The following is a 22,133-nucleotide window of genomic DNA, read 5'->3' as shown; positions in this document are numbered from 1 at the left end:
TTTTTCTTGAATAAAATATAGAATATAGCTGATTCATTCTCTGTTTTGTTCCAAAATTAAAAACTGGATGTCCTTTTGTTTCGTTTTTGTGTCCGTTCTCCATAACATCCGGAAGTCTACTTCCGCTGTCAAAGAAAAACCTGAAGCGATGTTTCCTCGAACACAAAATGGACCAAACAAAAGGTAATATCCCATGTGGCTCCTGTTGTAAGCTTATGTGAGAAGTGTTCTGAAAGAAGAAAACAACATAAACAGTCAGTAATTAATTTGTTGTCGTCTGTGGTTTTCTCAAGATGCCAGTCTTTATTAAAACACTTTTAAAGAAATGTCTCATAGTGATACCTCACAGACTGTTTGACATTGGACAGTCTTGTGGATGTAATGACAGCTACGACTCTCGATGTCGACATTGGCCGCATACGTGTAAAATGTCAAACGTTAACGGACATTTTATTAGTCTGATGTGCGTCTTGACCACGTACAAGCAACATCAAAATGGTGGCTTAGCAGGGATTCCTGGACATTTTCACGTCAGCCCTTTGGAAGTTGCTTTGACATGGACGTATAATCATCTTCATTCTATTCTGACAGCTGAGATAGCAAGTAGAATACTAGATCTATACGTTGTGTCGTGTGCCTTCAAGTCTGACAATTCCTAGAGTGGTCGAGTTTGCTGCGATGCAATACGTTTTGGTGTGGACAAGTAGAGCTTCATTTATTTGCATCGGCAAAAAAACGTAGGACTTTTAATACCAATTTTACTACTTATTTGCATCTTGGGTGTGTACGTTATTGTTCAAGTCGAGTGTTATTGTCAGGGAGTCTGATTTTGAGAAGCTTTGTCCGTTGTCCTATCTGCAAATTAGTAATACAAATATTTGTATGTGTTGTTGTTTTTTTATCTGCGTCTGGTGTTGTTGTTTTTTGGTACCCCTACCTTGTAACTTGAATGGAAATGAGATGTACAGATCGAGTGTGCAGACATGTCTGTGTTTAATTATTTAACAGTAAGCATTCAAAAGAGCGTTTTTGTTGCAGATCACGGCACAGTTCAAAGCTATGCTGTAACTCTTATTGCTGATCAACATGTTCTGTCCAGTTCTTGAAAGCTGCACAACAGAGTTGAAAGTCGTGCCAATCAGTAATTGAGCCGTGTTGAGAAAACATGGAATTGCCAGCTGAGCGTACCACTTCAACAACAAAGAAAGGGATAGAAATATGTCAGCCAGACTCGCAGCGACAATGTATGGATGGAAGCTGCATCTCTCGCATGGAACTCTGTCGTATGTTTAAAATTATTATTACAATATTAGGACAGGAGTGTCACTCTCATTCTCAAGTATTTTACAAGATGTCTTTCTTGCATTGCATGAGCCTTCTTTATTTTATAACTGATCATGAAATTTTCCCACTTTGTTTTTAATGAATTTGTATTTGCTCCCTCTCCCTCTTTTTGTGTGTGTTTTGGTCCATTTTTGCATGTTTGTTTGTTTGTTTGTTGTTGTTGTATTTTCGTCTTCTTCTTCTTTGTTGTGGTCTTTCTAACTTTCTCCGCATTATTTTTATTCTATTTTATATTCTGGTTGCATTTTTTTTTCATGTGTATGCTTCATGAGTGAATATTTAATATTTGTTTAAGGAGAGGTTGTTAGACAAGGCAATGTGCAGACCTGGGAACCCCTGTTTTGCCCTTTGAGTATTCTCAAACAAACTTGGTGTATTTTAAAAAAAATGAGCGTACTCCACACAGCGTTTGCACATCCATGATTAAAACATGCCTCATGCGCGTCCTTCACACCGTTAATTAAGTTCACCTATACATTTAAAACAAATGCTTTTTTCTATTTTTACTGACAAAAACTGTACCGTATTTGACGGACTACAAGCCGCGACTTCTTTTAAAAAAAATCGCATTGCGGCTTATAAAAAGATGCGGCTAAAACGTTACCAAAACTTGAATAGCATTCACCTAATGGAAGTCGCCGAGGATTTTCATTTCGCTCGATTAGCGATTACCGATACTTTATTAGCTCTCTACTCAAGATTCGGCGCTTTTCTCTTTCTTTCGCGAATCTTCGTTTGTCAACAAGTCGTCGTGACAAGCGTACAGAGAAACACCGGATGTATCAGGATCCCGCGCGCGCGAGATTTCGTTTTTTTATGTCTCGCGATAGTTGGAGGAGCGAGAGCCGCCATGTCTGCTCGAAATGTGCGCAAAAGTCGTAAATCATCCAAAAAAAGCTTATTCCGGGCAGGACTACATGTGTGTGTTGGTTACAAATTGTGTGTGTGTGTTCACTTTTCTTCTTTGTTTCACTTGTTTATTCAGTCTCGGAGCCGATTTCGCCAAATACCGTACTTTCGTTTGCCTGGTTGTTTTGATTGATTGACACGATCCGATTATATTTTTTTCGACGGCGGCTAATATAGTGACGTAATCATGTGCCAAAATACTGGATCGGCTTCAGGATGGGCTTGTGAAGAAAAGTTGTCTAGGAATTTTTCTCGTTGTATTTTTTTCTCACTGACCGTACTGAGCGTATTCTCGACAATCATGCGTACAAAATACGGCGAAATCGTATGGGTTCCCAGGTCTGAATGTGCCTTAAACCTTTATCCTTGTAAGATAAAGTTTGTTTGTTCTTTGTATGAATAACAATTTGTTACCTGTTTTCAACTAGCTTTGCCTTCCATTTCTTTTAATTCGCTCTTTGACATTAATATGTTCTGATCATGATTGACAATTTGATGATGATATATTGACCATGTATATATACTAAAGAACTTGTTCAGGTAGTTGGCTCAGAACAAATTCTGAATTATAATTTATACCCATAAATAAGTTATCACTTGTGTTTTTGCAAGATGTTCATTGTGAAAATTGTTTCTTCAAACTGAACAGCGCTGATTTTAAAACACAGAATTCCTCTGATTCCTCAGATTTTCTTTTGTAAATCCCCCCACCCCCCTCAATTTGTTCATCCTGAATTGTTATTGTCATGTCCACTATCATGAATATTTGTGTAATGTTTTAATTTTTTTTTAATTGTATAGTTTTGCTTTAGTTCGTGCTCAAGTTGACATTTTATCAAATTTGGTTAAACCGATGATGTTGTTGTGTGACAGTAGAGGAAAAGATGATGCTAGACATAGACATAGAACACTTTATTATCTCAACGAGAAGAAACTCAGGTGTGGTGTATACAGTGATGGCGCTAGTATATTTTTAAACGGTAGGCGGATTTTTACGATGCAAACAGTCCACACACAAAAACGGTAGGCTGGTCATTGGAACCAGCAAGAGTCCAACTCTGAGTACTGCTTTGTTGTTTTACGAGTGAAAAAAACCGGTAGTGCAAACATCAACCGGTAGGTCATACCGGCAGCCATTTTTGTCCCGGTATTTTCTCATTTCAATCAGTAAAATACCGTTAATTACCGGTTAACGCCAATACTGTGTATGCAGCATTACAATAAACAACATGATAATAATAATAAAACATTCTTTTATAGCGCTGTTCACCGCCAAATGGCAGTCTCATGGCGCTTTACATTAGACATTAAAATTCAACATTTTACATATAAAATGTAAGAACATAAATAAAATATCAAGGCGCAAATAGTCCACTCATATTAATAGTCAAGATTAGGACGACAATATCAAAACAAATCTCTCTCTCTCTCTCTCTCTCTCTCTCTCTCTCTCTCTCTCTCGCTCGCTCCATTCATGTCACATTACGTGATGATGATGATGTTGTTTTACAGCGGAGGAGGAGATGATGAACCAGGACACCGTCCTCATCATGATCGGCGTGGGCATGGGAGTGGTGCTCTTCCTCATCATGCTCTACTGCTTGCAGCAGCGTCACAACACCGGCACTGAACGACAGAGTAAGTCACAGCCCCAAAGCCTCTTCACACAATCACTCTGTCTTGATTATTGGCTGACATGTGTTCAGTGTGTTTGTTCATGATTTGCAGGTCTGGGAAATGTGAAAGTTGTAGACAGTGGAACCCCCCATTTAAGACCTCCAAAAATCTGAGAAAATCAGGTCTTAAAAAGGAGGGAGTCTTAGAATGGGGGTAAATTTACAGAGGTTATGAACAGAAAGGATGAGGAATGAAGGGGGGAAGTCTTAAATTGGGGGGTCTTAACCCTTTCGCTGCCAATCAAAACTTACTTATGTGCATTCTGCCATTCCTGATTGCCAGGGAATTTTGGAGTTCGGGGTGTAATAATTCACAAAAAATTCTAGCTCCAAACTGGCAGTAGGTAGGTAAGTAAACCCTATGTTATTTTTAAAGGAAATTGAACCAAGAATCTGTTTTTAGTGTCTAAACATGGAAATAATAATTAGTTTGGCTTATAATGATGTTTAAATATGAACTTTTGAAAAATCAGTCCGGCGCATCTTCCGGTGCCTGTGGATCAAACACAGGTGGCTGTTTTGCTTGCTCCAAGAAAGGATCATAATCACTGTCATCTACCTGTTTCCAATGAATCGTCCGAAAGAAGATCTCCCCCTTCCCCTGTCAGTATCCATAATCATTTGCACCGCCTGTAGCGTCAGTCCGTCTTTGTTTTTCCCTACTAGGGCCAGGTCGACTGTCACCGTTAGCCATTTTGACGAGTCAAGCTTTCTCTCCCCTTTCCTGCCCGCCAAGGCCGAAAATAGCCTTCAGACGCAAAACCGCGTCACCGTTTATGTTTATTCATGAGAATGAGGTATCCTACCAAGCCATTGGCTGCTATTTGTGTGTCAGCAGTGACGTAGCATTTCTGGAAAATTCCTGAACGGAGAAGACGGGTTAACCCGTCCTAAGGCGCTGCGGCTGCACAAGCGCATGACGGGTATACCTGTCATAAGGCAGTCAAGGGGTTAAAAGGGGGATTCCACTGTATAGAGCAGTGCAGATGTTCTCCGGCCTGGATCTTCGGACATGGGTTCATACATTGTTGCTGTGAAGCATTGTTCGGACCCCTGGTCGTTTGGCTGTCTGATAGTTTTGACACCTACGATCTCTTCTGACCAAGTAGCTTTTTCCTACTCAAATAACTCCTAGCCATGACATTGGGACCCAGATTTTCAGTCAAGGTCTAACTGGCCCATTGTCCTCTTAGTCTGGGAACAACACTGATAGAGTTTGATTTAGTGTGCCAAAATACATGGAATTGATAAGGAAATAAACTGCTTGGAAGTTCTGAAACAGATCCAAAGTATAACCAGAGATCTAATGTAAGTTTGACAGACAGACAGACAGAGTGAAACCTGTACACCACAGTATCAAACGCAGTGTGTATCATATCAAACGCAGTGTAAAAAAAAGAAAGTCGTAACTCTTTTCAAACAGGTATAAGGCCCCCAAAAAAAATAGGTCTGTTTACGGTAACATAGGCCAAAAAAATAGGGTCGGTAGGTCGGGATTTTTTTTTTTTTTTTTCCAAAAAAACATATTTTTACGTTATTTTGCCAAAAAAACAAGATTTTTTTTTTCTTTTTCCCAAATGCCAAAAAAAAGTCTAGGGTCGCGCGAAAAAACTAGGGTCGGTCGGGACCGTAAACAGACCTTTTTTTTGGGGGGGCCTAATGTTAATTATAGTTTTCATGAAGAAACAATAGCCTAAACTAAAGGCAAGTTTAGAACTTTTTTTACTTGTTTATTGATGTATTCATTTTTTGGACAGGTTTAAATTATGATGAGACAGACCATCCGGAGCTGCTGATGCCACCCCCAGCCTACGATGAAGCTGTCAACATCAACCTTTATCCGCCCACACCCCAGCGAAATGTGTGTATTTGGTATTTAGTGTATTTTACTACCCATTGGATCTTGTTTCAATATGTCTCCGTGTGTTGAACGAGGGAATGCGATCGAAGATTATAAGGAATGAGAATACAGTAACGAATTTATTGTGTTCTTATGATATGTGTGGTTTCTTCTCTGCAAACTAGCAAAGAAAGCAGTCACTCTGTTAATTATTTCTCAGCGAACGACAAACAGAAGTTAATTATTTCTATAAGTATAATAAACACTGATGTGGACGTTTCCATTCTCATAATTTGAAGTAACCTTTGTGTTCAGTTTTTGACTGTGTTTGTTGTTTTTTTACCACTGGATTCATTTATTTTAACGTCTTAGAAAAGCCCTATCTCTTCCATATCCTGTAAGATTAATTGTTGCATAGTTGTCAATGCTCCAAAAAAGTTTTAGTATCACTTTTTGCAGAAGCATCCAATGGTTCGTCCCAACTTTTTTTTTTTTCGTTTTTTTTCGTTTTATAGTCTAAAGCCTGAGCCACTGAATGCCATTGGCAGCTTTCGTCCACAATCGGTAAATCAGATTGTCTAAAAATGTTGCACTTTTTGTAATTTCCAGAGACGAATACCGTCAGCAGAGGAGCCCATTACTCCGCCACCCAACTATGATGCAGCCTTACACATTCTGGCTCAGAGTCAAGAAAATGTTTTTGCGAGCAAAGAAGCAGCAGCAGAAGCCTCGCCAGTGCTGCGGCGAGCTGTTTCGGTCGAGCACGTAGGTATAGCTCGCAGCAGACCAATGACATTTTCATCGTTTGGTGCAAATTCAAAATCATTTGGAAGGACTGCCAATGAAAGAAAGACATGATAGTTCACAGTGTTAACAGCGCAAGTGTTTTAGTGTGTTTTACTGAGAGAGAGAGCGAGTGTGTGTGTGTACATGGCCTGCTAGGTGTGTGATTTAAATTGCTTTCGTGTAAATCACATTTTGTAATTTACATCATGTGTTGGCGTGTTTTTTGCCTTATATTCTCAACACATTTATGCTTACAAGGTATGTGAACTTCTTCAGACTCCTCAGAGATCTTTTACATTTGTACTTATAATATGACTGCCCTGAAAAACTACACTAATGTTCAGCATTACCAGGAGCCAAGGACGACTGAAAACCCTTTCTTTAGAGGTCCTTGCCAGGAGCTTAATTTACTTGTGTTTTTCCACATTTCCATTATGTTCAATAATTGTTGATGTTTGTCTCATGGAGCTATAAGTATAACATTTGATGTGCGGGTGATTTTTCAGAGTGAAAGTAAAGTTCATTTTCCTTTTTAATGTTAACAACTAATCAGGGTGCCATTAATTATTTTTCATCCTTATAAAGAAACAGTTTCACTTTTTTGTTCTTTTTTTTATGTGAACGAGCTGTATAGCTCACCATTCTTTTATCTTCCGTCTAGGGAAAAAAGTCAGAACAAATTGAATTCAGTTTTGTTGTCAAGTTTGGCTGTTTCATACATCTCGGGATATCAACTGCAGGAACTTGCATGCAAAGTTTCCTAAACATATGTCGGGTAGTTTTCTAGGAATCGCTACAGACACACACACATATACACACACTCGCCTCGATTCCCAGTCTATCTTAAAATGTGTACCCGGCAGTCAAAACTTGACTTAAATGTAAAAAGGCAAATAATTTTCACATGACTCGTCTTTTTTTTTATCTAGTGTCTTGTCTTATGATGATACATGTTATGATCACGCTGGTGCTTTTCTGCGCTGTATATTACAGTCTTGTATGAATCTCCAATGTAATGCTATTGCTATTGCTATTGCTTGTTCTTTCAATCTGATTGCATTTTGTGTTCAAAATATCTTTCTATACTTGTAAATAATGTCTATGTATTTCTATCCTAAATTGGAAGCTTGTACTTTATACAGAAATGGCTACACAAACTGTACATATTGTGAAAAGGATATTTAATTAATACAAAGATGCTTGAGAAAGTATTTTATCGTATGTATTTTAAAAATGTTGTGTAAAGAATGTGTTGAAATGAGTTGGAGAGATTCTATTTTCTCTGTGTATCTATTTTCTCTGAATCATGGATGTGAGCTGTTGCTCGTTTGTGAGAATTGTCAAGAATTGTGCCTTACAGTTTCATTATTAATGGTTAAAGGGAATAAGATAAACATGTACGTGCTAATCTAAGATTAGAAAGGGGACCAAATCAAAAATGACTTGTAGAAGTATTTTGGAGTAGAAATAACAAAAAGAATTGTTGCAATCAGCCACTTGCTCACGCTTCAGCCATTTGTTAAAGGTACGGGATGGGGTTTACCCCCCGCGGGTTAGGGGGAAGAATTTACCCGATGCTCCCCAGCATGTCGTAAGAGGCGACTAACGGATTCTGTTTCTCCTTTTACCCTTGTTAAGTGTTTCTTGTATAGAATATAGTCAATGTTTGTAAAGATTTTAGTCATGCAGTATGTAAGAAATGTTAAGTCCTTTGTACTGGAAACTTGCATTCTCCCAGTAAGGTAATATAGTGTACTACGTTGCAAGCCCCTGGAGCAAATTTTTGATTAGTGCTTTTGTGAACAAGAAACATTTAACAAGTGGCTCTATCCCATCTCCCCCCTTTCCCTGTCGCGATATAACCTTGAACGGTTGAAAACGACGTTAAACACCAAATAAAGAAAGAAAGGGATGGGGTTTGCCAGTTTGGGGACCTTTTGAAGAAACCTACAGAAAGTGAGTGTAGGTGACATCATTCATATATCACTTTTAAAACACTGTAATTCCAATACCAATGGTCTAATTTCAAAAGCTCTTTTTGCATTGTAAAATTTTGACTTCACAATACATGCAAGTCTACTGATCGTTTTGGGTTTCTCTACCATTTTATTGATTTTAATTGAATTGGTTGCTCAAAATTTAAGATACATACATGTAGTTCTATTCTTTCACAAAAATGTATACAGGATGTTATAATTGTATGCTACATTCCCCCCCGCGGGTTAGGGTGAAGAATTTACCCGATGCTCCCCAGCATGTCGTAAGAGGCGACTAACGGATTCTGTTTCTCCTTTTACCCTTGTTTGTTAAGTGTTTCTTGTATAGAATATAGTCAATTTTTGTAAAGATTATAGTCAAGCAGTATGTAAGAAATGTTAAGTCCTTTGTACTGGAAACTTGCATTCTCCCAGTAAGGTAATATATTGTTAGAGACTTTGATGAATTTGTATAGTGCATGTCATGAAAGTAGACAGATTGAAAGGTGCAAAACTGCTAACAACTCAAAATGGCTGTGTAAGTCCAATCACTCTAAATTTCAGTGGCGCACTTCGCCTTAAGTGTTTCTTGTATAGAATATAGTCAATGTTTGTAAAGATTTTAGTCAAGCAGTATGTAAGAAATGTTAAGTCCTTTGTACTGGAAACTTGCATTCTCCCAGTAAGGTCATATATTGTACTACGTTACAAGCCCCTGGAGCAATTTTTTGATTAGTGCTTTTGTGAACAAGAAACAATTAACAAGTGGCTCTATCCCATCTCCCCCCTTTCCCCGTCGCGATATAACCTTGAACGGTTGAAAACGACGTTAAACACCAAATAAAGAAATAAATAAAACAGCCTGGGTGCTCTCTGTAGTTATGCACAGTTATTTTTTTTAAAGAATTGATTTCGAAATTAATTTGTCAACAAATGTCAACTTACCCATCAAACAGTCAGGGTGTTTATTTTTGGTGTATGACCAAGTGGAGGGGTGGTCTTATTATTCCATGTCAAAGCCTGGCCAAATCTGAGACATTGTCATTGAATCAAACTTTTCACAAGGCAGAGTGGGCCTTTACTGCCATTATTTGTGTCATAGTTTGTGCAAATTCAATATCTGGTACTTTAGTTTAGTATTTGCTGCAGATCTGTCTCTCAATTACAGTAACTTTCCTGTGTGAATTTATTGCGGTGTACTTCAGGATGTCCCGCAGTGGGGCACTGCGGTTATGAAATTAAAGGTCCCTCCTGTTTTTGGAACCGCAGGAGCTTTCTAGTTTGCTGTTAGGTAGATTTTTGGTTCCTTTTTCCTGTCATGCTCTCTTTTTCTTCATGAATTCTTTTCTTTTTTCTGCCTTCTTGCTCATTCACCTGTATTTTTTCCAAAAATCTCTTCTCTTGCCGCTTGTCTCGCGATTCATGTATAGTTTAACCTGTTAGTGTTCTGATGTAAGTCCAGCAGTAGATAGGTTAAGCCTATTTTAACATACTGGAAACTGGTAATCTTCCAGTAGGTATTAATTTAGTTTTACTAAAGCCTGCTGGGACACAAGTAATGGGTTAGTGCATTTGTAAACAGGAATCGCTTGACAAGTGGCCCCCTTCATCCCCCCCTTCCTCGTCCTGATATGGCTCTGCGTAGTCGGCTGGACGTTAAGCAACAAATAAACAAACAAACAGACATCATGTTCACGCCATACACCATCAAGTTCACCACCACATATCTGTCCAGGCTTTCCCATGGAATAGCAGCAACCTTTCACTAGGAAACATACCAAGAATCAAAAGCATGGCTGTATTCTGTGCAGAGAAAGAATTTTTCGCTCAATTGATTTAACAGATTGACAAGGGGCTACGTACAAAATTGATAATTCAACAAACACAATAATTGCTCTCTGCGTAGGAGGAAGCCTTCGTGTACACTACATTGGGGTGTGCACGTTAAATATCCCACGATTGACAAAAGGGTCTTTCATGGCTAAATTGTATAGGCATAGATAAAAATGTCCACCAAAATACCCGTGTGACTTGGAATAATAGGCCGTGAAAAGTAGGATATGCGCCGAAATGGCTGCGATCTGCTGGCCGATGTGAATGCGTGATGTATTGTGTAAAAAAAATTCCATCTCACACGGCATAAATAAATCCCTGCGCCTTGAATATGTGCGTGATATAAATGACATAAAATAAAATTTAAAAAAAATAAAAATAAATCCCTGCGCTTAGAAGTGTACCCACGGAATACGCGCGATATAAGCCTCATATTGATTGAAGCCATGTTGATTTTGTTTGTTTGTTTCTGTGTGTGTGTGATTAAGTTGAAGGATGCTTTTGTCCCATGTACAAAATTGAACATATTTGTGATGATGAACATGTGCATAACTGCTTCACGACAAAGAATGCACCTCTAACCGTGCATTTGCTTTGGTATTGGTGTATATATATTGTGCAATCACTTGTCTCTTTACTAAAACATATCGCAAAACTTACAGATGTGACAGGGTTGATTTTGTATTCAAAACAGGCTAGCCGAAGGGGCCAGATTGCTTTAATCCTTGAAGTTATTTTCTGTTCATGCCTGTGTTCCCCCCCGCGGGTTAGGCCAGATTGCTTTAATCCTTGAAGTTATTTTCTGTTCATGCCTGTGTGTTCCCCCCGCGGGTTAGGCCAGATTGCTTTAATCCTTGAAGTTATTTTCTGTTCATGCCTGTGTGTTCCCCCCCCCCCCCCCCCCCCCCCCCCCCGCGGGTTAGGGGGAAGAATTTACCCGATGCTCCCCAGCATGTCGTAAGAGGCGACTAACGGATTCTGTTTCTCCTTTTACCACAAGAAACAATTGACAAGTGGCTCTATCCCATCTCCCCCGTCGCGATATAACCTTCGTGGTTGAAAACGACGTTAAACACCAAATAAAGAAAGAATGCCTGTGTGTATGTGCGAGTGTGTGGTGCAAATAATTCAAAATGAGTAGAATAACTGCGCTCAACAATGTGGAATTGCTTTTCCTCTGTTTACCATGCCATGGCTAATCAGCCTTAAATGTAAAGGGATACTCCGGACAGTTACTTATATTATCAGAAAAATATGTATTGTTACTGTTGACGATCATATGGATGTATGTTGCTATTGCTTCTGGAGTTATTCTCTTGAGGTTATACATGCTTTGTATTCATGTAGCTTTTGCATTCCTACTGGTTGTGACTTTGTTGCACAATTTCAGTTTAGTCACATCAGGATTTATAAGTTTCCCAGAAAATTTACCGATTTATTTATCTATGGTTGATTGTTTATTTCTTTGAATGGGGAAACTGGTATGGGGCCATCACATCACAATGTAAGTCATTCATAGGCAGATTGGTTAATATTCAGTGCACAAGACAACAGCATGATTAATTGCTTGTCCGATATAGTGATTTTATGAAGATCAAGAACCAGGGAAATTAGTACAGTGGAACCCCCCTTTTAAGACCTCCAAAAAACTGAGAAAACAGGGTCTTAAAAGGGGGGTTCCACTGTAATAACAATTTTGTTTAGGTATATTTCAGTACAAAGCAAGAGTTTCTTTGCGTGTAAAACATGCTACCTTTTTGCTTATGATTATCAGAATGTGGACCTGGGGTCACCATATGCCCTTGGTGATGGAATGGCAAAAGGCATGCACAGTGGTACCAGCCTTGAATGACCCACCCAGGGTCCCACAAACATGGTCTTTATAGACAGGTGGTCATTATGGAAAGGTGGATTAAAGCATTGACCATTTAGCCTGGACCGCCAACTAGCTCTCTCTCCGCTCTTTCTCTCTATTACCAGGTAGCGGCCTCTCGCATTTAGGAACCTAACGCTTACATGGCCTTCCAGAAATCAGGGGGATGTCATATCCGGTGTCGATTGTAAACATGGACGAAGTTGCCGAGGTAAGTTCTGAAAATGCTAAAATAAACTCAGCTAAAGTGCATATGGAACATGTTTTTCGATGAGTTTTGTTAAGTTTAGTTTGGAGTTTTGGAAAATCCAGTTCATTGTCACCTCCCATTGTCACAAATAACTGGAGCGTGCTTTCTTTTCACTGTCTTCAAATCGCTGGCCTTTCAAACCGGACGCGACGCGCCCCTGAAAGTCGAGCGTCGTAACCTCGAAGGGTCACGTGACGAGTTGGCGGTCCAGGCTATTTGGTCTATGATTAAACAGAGAGAAAAAAACTTGTTGCTAATCCTGTTTTTGGTCACAATGGGTAAGTGGTTGTTATCAAGAAGTTGTCGCCAGGACAAAGTCGACTGTCTATCACTCTTCTCCAATAATACAGAGTAAAAATAGAAGTGTTGATTGTAAATTGTAGGTTTTAAGTCATGAATAGGAAATATCCTAAAGTTTGTTTCTACTTTGATTTTATGCCCTTTTGGAACTATATATTTTGTAGATTTCAGGTCTACTGTTGTACTGTTTTTTTGTTTCCTTGTGAAAACTGTTGGGAAGTGCATACAAGAACACCCGAGGACCTTTTTAAAGGGTCCAACTTAGAACATTCTTGTTGTAATGATCACATATCATTTTATTCAATGAGAATACGATATCAGCAATCCTGTTGTTTGCTTTTGTTGTTGTTGGAACAAGCCATTTACTTGTTATGTATTTGAAGGCTGTTTATCCAGACAGTTGGTTTGTTCATTCGTGTTAATTGTTCATCTGGAGTTGTGTCACATCAGACCACAGACGTTTCTGCGGCTTTAATTTTAATAAAAAGCAAGTCTGCATGAAATAGACTGTATGTTTTTGTCTTGTGTTTCTCTCTTTCTCTCAAAAAGAAAAACTATTGTAATGTGTCATTATTTGCAGTTGAAATACTTAGCACACATTTATTTTTCTCATTTATTTTTCTTCTAGATAAACAATTTTTAAACATGCACCTTTTCCAACACAAGGCAACAGTCATTCACTTGGGGAAAACAAGTTATTTTCTTTTCAAAGAAAAAATATATCCAAATTGACCAGACTTTATTGTTCAATCAGTCCCTCAGGACGATGGAATAAATACAACTGCATGCATCAAGTTCTTTTTAACTTCAAAGGGTTACCTTCTGAACAGCTATGTCCTACTCTTAATATTCTGCACACACTGTGTATTCCATGACTGACAAAGTACACTGAGTACTTTCAAACAATACTGTCAAATCCCAACAAATCCCCCAAAAATCCCAAGCTGCCTAAGCTAGAGCCCATGCACAGCAGCTTATTTTTCATACCAAGATCGGCGAACAGGTTTTCTATAAACCTACAACGTCGCACAAGTACAAGTACAAGTAAGTAAACCATCCCTCACAAAAACGTTCAGCTGAAAAATTTGGTAAGTTTTGTGTGTGTATTTGCTACAGCAAACTCCACACATACGCCACACACATGAGAACAAATCACGGCCAGTAATTACTGCCATGTCTCATGAAAACCTTCATTTAAAAAAAAAAACCCAGGTTAATTAAGATCTTAACTTCTTTGTCAGCTGTAGGCAAAAGATCTCTCCCCTCTGGGCTTACGACTGCAGACTTTAACGAAGTATTTGATAAATGAAAACCTTGAAACTCCCCAATGGTCACAATTAACTAAAACAGTCCCACTCGCTGCTGCTACAGTGGAACCCCCCTTTCAAGACCCCCAATTTAAGACTTCCTCCCTTTTAAGAGCCTGTTTTCTAAGACCTGTTCATATCCTCTGTAAAATTATCCCCCCTTTTCAAGACATGATTTTTGAAGGTCGTAAGGCCAAAAAAAAAAATAGGTCTGTTTACGGTAACATAGGCCAAAAAAATAGGGTCGGTGGGTCGGGATTTTTTTTTTTTTTTTTTTTTTCTTTTCTCCAAAAAACCATATTTTTACGTTATTTTGTTTTTTTCTTTCCCCAAATGCCAAAAAAAAAGTCTAGGGTCGCGCGAAAAAAATAGGGTCGGTCGGGTTACCGTAAACAGACCTATTTTTTTTTTGCCTAACAGGGGGGGGGGGGGGGGGGGGGGGGGGTTCCACTGTACTTTTAGAACTGAGAACTGAACTAGAGGTTTTGATCAGGGACACTATTCACTTACAGATACAGTGGTACCTGTGATGAAAGGACACCCTTGTTAGAAGTGTCCTTTCATTGCAGTTGGGGTGAAATGTCAGGTACATTTTGGTCAGGATGATAGACAAGGGGACTCCAGGGTGACCTTTCAAAGGAGGTGTCCACTCATCAGAGGGGCCTCTCATCGCAGGTACAAGTATCACTGTACTCCTTTATTAGAAATGACTCGGCCAATACTGCAAGTGGTGTTTTATCATCATTTTGCCATGTAAACCAAACTGACAAAAAAAAACAGGAACAAGAAAGTATTGATATTATACATAAAAAGAGTTTAATTGAATAAACAGGATCAAAAAATCATTGACATTCTACATGTACTTAGAATGTACAAACAAAGGTAAACAAACATGACTTTATTCTTGACTCTTTCATTGCACACAGCCATAAACATTCTGTCAAAAATCAGGTGTCTCCATTGTACATCGGTCAAGCACTTATTCCATTCTTCTGATAGTGCAAGTTCATTTTAAAATGCGAAATTAATTTTGAGATCACTCAGATTTGTCCTTTCTGTACTTTGCTGAGAATTCCTCAAGTCTTTTCCAAATGTCCTTGGGGTCATCTACTTTTGGAATCTGGGGGCAGAACAATATTGTACATCACTACATGTCATGAATTAAATAGTTCCGGTAGATTCTAAATGTATGCAAAGATGAATCATATACATGGCTGAAACTGATCAGAATTGAAAATAAGGAAAATGTGGCCGGGGTCCAGGGGCCGCCCAGGCCCTGGTGGGGTGCAGGGGCAATGCCCTGCTAGGGGGCCCAGGGGGGCTTCACGAAAAATCAGGCTTTTTAAGGGTAAAAGTAGGCCTCTCCTGGTATCTCAAACACACAAATGTCAGACATGGGATTCTTCCGTAAATTTACGGAATTCCGTAAATTTTTAGGCTCCAGGGATCATTCTTGAGATTCGTGCAAATCCGCTGAGAAAATTTTGGGGTATATGTAGGTATAGACCCAAGTTTTTCGGCCGGTCCGCTGATCGCGACGCTCCATTGCATACTATTCTTGAACGGTTGGTTCCTAAAACGGTCAGACTGTTGCTGGTCGATCCGCATGGGAACGCGCTCTTTGTCTCCTACAGTCACCGTTTCAACGTAGCTATCGGGGATTCAGTATAAGCATACCGTATGAGAATGATTCGGCGCCATTTTTACATCGCTTCGAGCCACCTGCCAAAATGATGAGGAAGCTAAAGCGAGACGAAACCGTTCTAGCCCGGGAAATTGACCAGCAGAAGTACAAGAAAAATCTCTGGAGATTCGACTGGCTCGATGAAGTTGTATCATTGAGCTGGAAATACGATAAAGGCCAGAAGACACAAGACGTGAAACTGAAAGTTGGCGATACTTTTGCTAAAATCAACTTGCCGGGAAAAGCTCAGTGCACTTTGTGCAACGATGTTAATGTTATCAACTACGGCTCCAATGGAAAGACTGCCCTCAAAAGCCACTTGAAAAGCAACAAGCACCTGACTATCCTGAAAACCCAGTCGGGTAATCAGTCACTGGGGTCGTTTGGCACCGACAAGGTAAGAACATTGAAACCACACCGTCACACGCCACTACCCCCCCCCCCCCCCCCTCTTTCTCCTCCTTATTTTGAGTCTTAGCGTAAAATTAATTTGAGAAACATGGGAAGGAAGAGAAAGGGGGGGGGGGGGGGGGGGGGGGCTATGATTAAGCTGAAATATGCATTTCAGGGCCATTTTTGTGTGTCTAAAACACTAAAAACCTTCAGCTTATGGGGGCTTCGCCCCCAGACCCCGACCAGGGGCGTCGCCCCTGGACCCTACTGGGGGCCTTCTGCGGCCCCCAGACCCCCACCTTCTTTTTCCTTAATTATCACTTTTTCTGAATCCCATGTCTGAAATGTGCACAGTAAACAATGATAACAAATGCCAAGCTGTAGTCAGATAATTCGCGCGCTCAGTGAAACAAAGACTCAGCGATGTCCGGTCACTGTGTTAGAGAAAATACGGATCGGATCGCCGGCGAAAAAAAAAAATTTCATTTTTTTTACAGATTTTCAAAATAAGGAATTCCTTATTTGACTAATTTCATTTGGCGGATTTCCGCCCTAAGGCGGAAAAGTTTCACCCATGCATATATTTTTTCCACAGAAATGCTCTCTCTCCCCTCTCTCTCTTCCCCACCTCTTCCCTCTCTCCCCCCCCCCCCCCCCCCCCCCCCCCCCCCCCCCCCCCCCCCCCCCCCCCCCCCCCCCCCGTGAATGATGTTATCTGCCCTTGACAGTGTCCCATCCGGCACACTCCTTATCACTGGTTTGTTTAAGGGCCAATGGCCACAAGTACAATAAACCATCAAAAACACATACACACACATGAAAGTACACACACACTAACACACATACAATGAATAATATGTACATACCTGGTAGTGCTGGTCAGCATAGATTCCAGCATACACACCCACTACAAAGACAAGCTGCAAGAAATTTAAGAAAAATTACCAACAAAGTAACAAACATCCAAATTTCTGTTTTTGCTGCTAAAACACAAAATGTTGCCAAAGGAAATCCACATTGCTTGCAAAGTTGCATAATCTATGTATACTGTTCAAAAAAAGAAACGCATAGTTGCTACTTGCCAAATTTGTTTTATTTTTCGAAAAAATTAACAGAAAATCCAATATTTAGATTATTTGTTTGAAATTTGGTATGGACACAGTTGAATGCACACACAGTTCATTTGCATCTTCAAATCAATCAGTCAATCAATACGATTGGGTGCCGAGGCTGTCAAGTCAGTAGGGGGTGTGACTGCCTTGAGCAGCAACAACTGCCCGGCACCTTCTGGGCATGGACTGGATCAGATGCCGGATATCTTGCTGTGCGATGGTGTCCCACTCCTCCTGAAGTGCCTGCAATAGATCGCGGTGATTTGCCGGCGCTTCTTCTCGCCTGCGCACACGTCTGTCCAATTCATCCCAGAGGTGTTCTATCGGGTTCATGTCTGGCGACATGGATGGCCAGGGAAGCACCTGGACATGGTGGTCGGTGAGGAACTGGGTGGTGAGTCGTGCTGTGTGCGGGCGAGCGTTGTCCTGCTGGAATATGGCATCCTGGTCAGCCAGAAGAGGAAGGGCGTGTGGGCGCAGAATTTCCTCCACGTATCGCTGGGCAGTTATGCGCCCTTGGACGTGCACCAGGGTGCTCCTTCCAGCGGTATTGATCGCCCCCCACACCATGACGCCTCCACCACCATGAACGGGTGCCTCATCCACACAGTTGGGCGCGTAACGTTCGTTTACTCTCCGGTAGACCCTCCTCCGACCATCATGTCGCTGGAGCAGGAAGTAGGACTCGTCGCTGAACCACACGTGTCTCCAGTGATTCCGGACGGTCCAGCGAAGGTGCTGGTTGCCCCACTGCACTCGGTTCTGGCGATGGCGGCGGGTGAGGACAGCTCCTCTGTGAGGTCTGCGAGCTCTCAAACCAGCTTCATGCAGGCGGTTCCGCACGGTCTGGTCCGATAATCGGTGTGGCCCGGGGAGAGCCTGGACAGAAGATGAGGCCGACAGGAAACGATTCCGGAGGTGGCGGAGCCGTATGAAGCGGTCGTGAGCAGCAGTTGTCGCCCTTGGTCTTCCCGCTCGTGGCAAGTCAGCAACGGAGCCAGTGGCTTGAAACCTGACCCACAGTCTACTGATGGTGCTCTGGGACACGTGGAAGTGCCTGGCGATTGCACTTTGACTTTGGCCTGCTTGTAAACGACCCAATGCAATTTGGCGGTCTTCTCTGCTCAATCGGGCCATCTTTCGTCGCTGAATTGTCGTCTGATTTCTTTGTGGCGAACAATCCGCTTTTATGGGTTTTGGAAGACATGGTGAGAGCTCAATATTCCCCGAGTTTCACGAGATTACACTGAAGCATGACGAGTGGTCATGCCAAATGAGCAATTTTGACATTGTAGCCACTGATAACGCATGCGTCACGTGCAGAGCTCACTTGTGGCAATGGACGAAAGGTCGACGACCAGATAAACATTTTCTGCAGTTTGGTGGATATCCTTGTAGCCATATAACTAAATTAACCAAATATTACAAGCTATGCGTTTCTTTTTTTGAACAGTATATTATGACCCCCTACCCCAAACTGATGGAGAAACTGAGAAAAAAAAACTTACAAGACATGTTTCCAGCTTTCAGATCTTGAGTTATACAAATAATATTATTTCTTCCCCTTAGCCTCAAAACATGCACCACATAAACCTGATTTGGAGAATAACCAAACGTTATCATCATGTTTACAACATTAGTTAACCTGTATTCAATAGATGAATAAAACAAAAAAAAGTTTAAGTACAAACAACTTTTGTAAGTAACAAATCACCTATGTTAAACTAAGAACTAAAGGAAAAAAACTCATCAAGGAAACATATGGACTTACACAGCAACACGAAAAAAAACATGAAAAAGTCAAATGAGTCATCAAAAAGCTCAGAAAATCTAACTGAGACAAAACTTAATACTTGCCAAAGGCACAGAATTCATCATAAATGTCTGAAAAGAATACATTAAGATTATGTGGGAAATGTTTTGAACAGCAAAACTTCCAGTGCATCATTGCATATCAATCATTCAATGTCCATTTAGCATAGTACTTAGTAGAATTTATAAAATAAACATGGTAATCTGATTCATTTTACTTTAAGGTTGTGTGCAGTGTGTGTTTGTGTGTGTGCATGCATGTATCTTTGTGTGTGTGTGCGTGCATGCATGCATGAATGTGAGTGCGTCGTTTCACAGAGGTATGTGTATTATTTTGTGTGACAAGAAGCAATAGCACTTTAGCAGTGGTGGCAGCATCCTATGCATTGTTTTTATATGCATATATATACGCACTGGCTATACGCACTCAGCCATACAAGACCAAACCACTGTATACACTCCGGCTTTAACTTCCGGCCGCGAAGTGAATTTCCCATTCGACACCACTTTGCGATAGGAACGCAGAGCAGTTGATTATAAGAGTACAAAGAAACGAAAACAATCTGATGTTGCACGGCCTTTGCTGTGACGTAGTTTACATTTTTGACACTGAACTGCATGCGCGCATCAACACTCGGAGCGTCATTCGACGCCATTTTGCGAAGGTACGCTTCACTTTCAGCATCATTGACGGACAAGGAGGCTCGGACAGGGACGTCAAAGCAAGGATTGGAAAAGCACGGGGAGCCTTAGTCATGCTAAAGAAGATCTGGAGTTCCAAGGAGATTAGCCAAAGGACGAAGCTTCGGATCTTCAATTCAAACGTCAAGTCTGTTCTTCTCTATGGGTGTGAGACATGGAGGACAACAGAGACCATGCTGGGAAAGATCCAAATCTTTGTCAACACCTGCTTGAGGCGCATCCTAAACATCAGATGGACGGACAGAATCCGAAATGAAGACCTATGGCAGAGAGCTGACCAGAAACCAGCGGCGCAGCAAATTCTCCGGAGGAAATGGGGCTGGATAGGGCACACCCTGAAAAAGCCAGCATCCAGTATCACGAGGCAAGCCCTGAAGTGGAATCCACAAGGGAAAAGGAAGAGAGGCCGGCCGCGCAACAGCTGGAGACGAGACACTGAAGCAGAGATCAACAGGCAGGGGAAGACCTGGAGCCAGATCGAAAGGGCAGCCCAGGACCGTGTCGGATGGAGAATTGTCGTCGATGGCCTATGCTCCCCCGGGGGTTCATAATGGCCTAAGTAAGTAAGTAAGTACGCTTCACTTTCGATTCATGGTATCAAACTCAAAGTGTGCTGGGAACAAACACAGACAAAAACAAACACACACACGAAACTGATGCTTCATGGCAGTTTATTGTCAGAGTTTGGAACACACTTGGAGCGTGTATCGACCTAGAAACTGTATACTATGTGAATGTACATTATTTGCCAACCCTCGACACTCCGAAAAAGAGAAAGCGGAAGTCCATACGTCAGACTGATTTAATTTTCATTGGCTACTCTCGACACTCCGAAAAACAGAAAGCGGAAGTCCATACGTCAGACTGATTTTTCATTGGCTACTTCCTAACGACATGTTGTTGGGGCATTTTATTGGCTACAGATTTGTAACAGAGCTTTTCATTGCCGGAGTGTATACAGACTCATCGATCCTGTATACACTCGGAGTGCGTATAGCTTTTGCCATCTATATATATGTAACATACAAGAGTTGGTAAATTATTGAAATAAGCAGGATTTTTGACAACCACGCAGAAAACCGTACACATTATTCTGATAATCATGAGGGCCCCCCAAATTCCTCCCTGGTGGCTCCATATTGACATATCATAACATACAATTTGTATAACAGGACTGACAATTTTGCCTGAGCAGCTTAAAATAATCATGCCTCAAGTTCTGACAGTTAGTTAAAAAAAAACTTACCAGTTTTCCCAACATGGTCACAGACTGGGGTCCTTGTGCTTCGTGTATGAGAAGCTGAAGACTGAACAGGCTGAAGTTTGTCCTGTGTCAGAAAACTCAGAAAGTCAGATGCAAAAACATTGATCAGTGAGCCACACACATACACACACACACACACACACACACACAAAATTATCTTTCTTTCTTTCTTTCTTTCTTTATTTGGTGTTTAACGTCGTTTTCAACCGTTCAAGGTTATATCGCGATGGGGAAAGGGGGGGGGGGGGGGAGAGGGGGCTGGGATAGAGCCACTTGTTAATTGTTTCTTGTTCACAAAAGCACTTAAGGGGTGCAACGTAGTACAATATATTACCTTACTGGGAGAATGCAAGTTTCCAGTACAAAGGACTTAACATTTCTTACATACTGCTTGACTAAAATCTTTACAAACATTGACTATATTCTATACAAGAAACACTTAACAAGGGTAAAAGGAGAAACAGAATCCGTTAGTCGCCTCTTACGACATGCTGGGGAGCTTCGGGTAAATTCTTCCCCCTAACCCGCGGGGGGTACACAAAATTATCGTTATAACATATCAGTCTTTGTAATAATAAGGTCCGTTGCATCAGACATGATTTCATTGAAGGCCAGATAACAGAAACGATAACGGCATGATGATAAAAAGGCGAAGTAATGTTTTTCGGACTATGAAAGTAGACTAGTGGTCCAGTGAACGATACCTTCCGCCTGTGGTCTGATCACAGGCGAAAGGTATCGTTCACTGGACCACCACTATCATAGTACAAACAAATAAATGCTATTACATCCTTGGAAAGAATCCAGTGCATCCAGTGAGTTAATTTCTGTCAATTATCATTAAAATGGTAAAAGTAAAAGTGAATTACGTTGAGTTGGTAAAGGACGAACAATCCAAGGGAGGTCACTCATGAATCTTAGGGAGGATTTCGCGTCCAACGTGGAGGGAGTACTTATTATCTGTGAGCAAAAATAAAGATTGACTGACAATCTGGAGAAGGATCTGCGGTGTGTGTGTGTGTGTGTGTGTGTGCGTGGCCGCGTGTGTGTCACTGTGTGTGTGTATGTGTGT

General features: G+C 40.9%; 1 protein-coding gene across 3 annotated transcripts; it reads left to right on the top strand.

Moving 5' to 3' along the window:
- Window positions 1-9: 9 nt before the first annotated feature.
- Window positions 10-13,294, top strand: LOC138961139 (uncharacterized). 3 transcript variants are annotated; one of them, XR_011454148.1, is made up of 6 exons: window positions 12-183; window positions 1,039-1,283; window positions 3,766-3,891; window positions 5,687-5,790; window positions 6,379-11,200; window positions 11,288-13,294. XR_011454148.1 is itself a non-coding variant. In XM_070332747.1 (5 exons), the coding sequence occupies exons 2-5, from the start codon at window positions 1,166-1,168 to the stop codon at window positions 6,625-6,627; spliced, it is 597 nt and encodes a 198-aa protein (XP_070188848.1). In that variant the 5' UTR covers window positions 10-183; window positions 1,100-1,165; the 3' UTR covers window positions 6,628-11,007. The 3 variants fall into 3 exon arrangements, 2 of the variants coding, with proteins under 2 accessions (XP_070188848.1, XP_070188843.1); XM_070332747.1 differs by lacking the exon at window positions 11,288-13,294 and having other exon boundaries at window positions 10-183; window positions 1,100-1,283; window positions 6,379-11,007; XM_070332742.1 differs by lacking the exons at window positions 12-183; window positions 11,288-13,294 and having other exon boundaries at window positions 925-1,283; window positions 6,379-11,007.
- Window positions 13,295-22,133: the final 8,839 nt, after the last annotated feature.

Source organism: Littorina saxatilis, linkage group LG1 (genome assembly GCF_037325665.1).
Source record: "Littorina saxatilis isolate snail1 linkage group LG1, US_GU_Lsax_2.0, whole genome shotgun sequence".
In the NCBI taxonomy this organism is placed as follows: Eukaryota; Metazoa; Mollusca; class Gastropoda; order Littorinimorpha; family Littorinidae; genus Littorina; species Littorina saxatilis.
This window is presented reverse-complemented; position numbering and strand designations above follow the sequence as displayed.

Coding starts and splice junctions, on each gene's coding strand:
- LOC138961139 (XM_070332747.1), top strand. CDS start 1,166: ATGGAATTGCCAGCTGAGCGTACCACTTCAACAACAAAGAAAGGGATA. Junction 1,284..3,765: donor CTCTCGCATGGAACTCTGTC/GTATGTTTAAAA, acceptor GTTGTTTTACAG/CGGAGGAGGAGATGATGAAC. Junction 5,791..6,378: donor CGCCCACACCCCAGCGAAAT/GTGTGTATTTGG, acceptor TGTAATTTCCAG/AGACGAATACCGTCAGCAGA.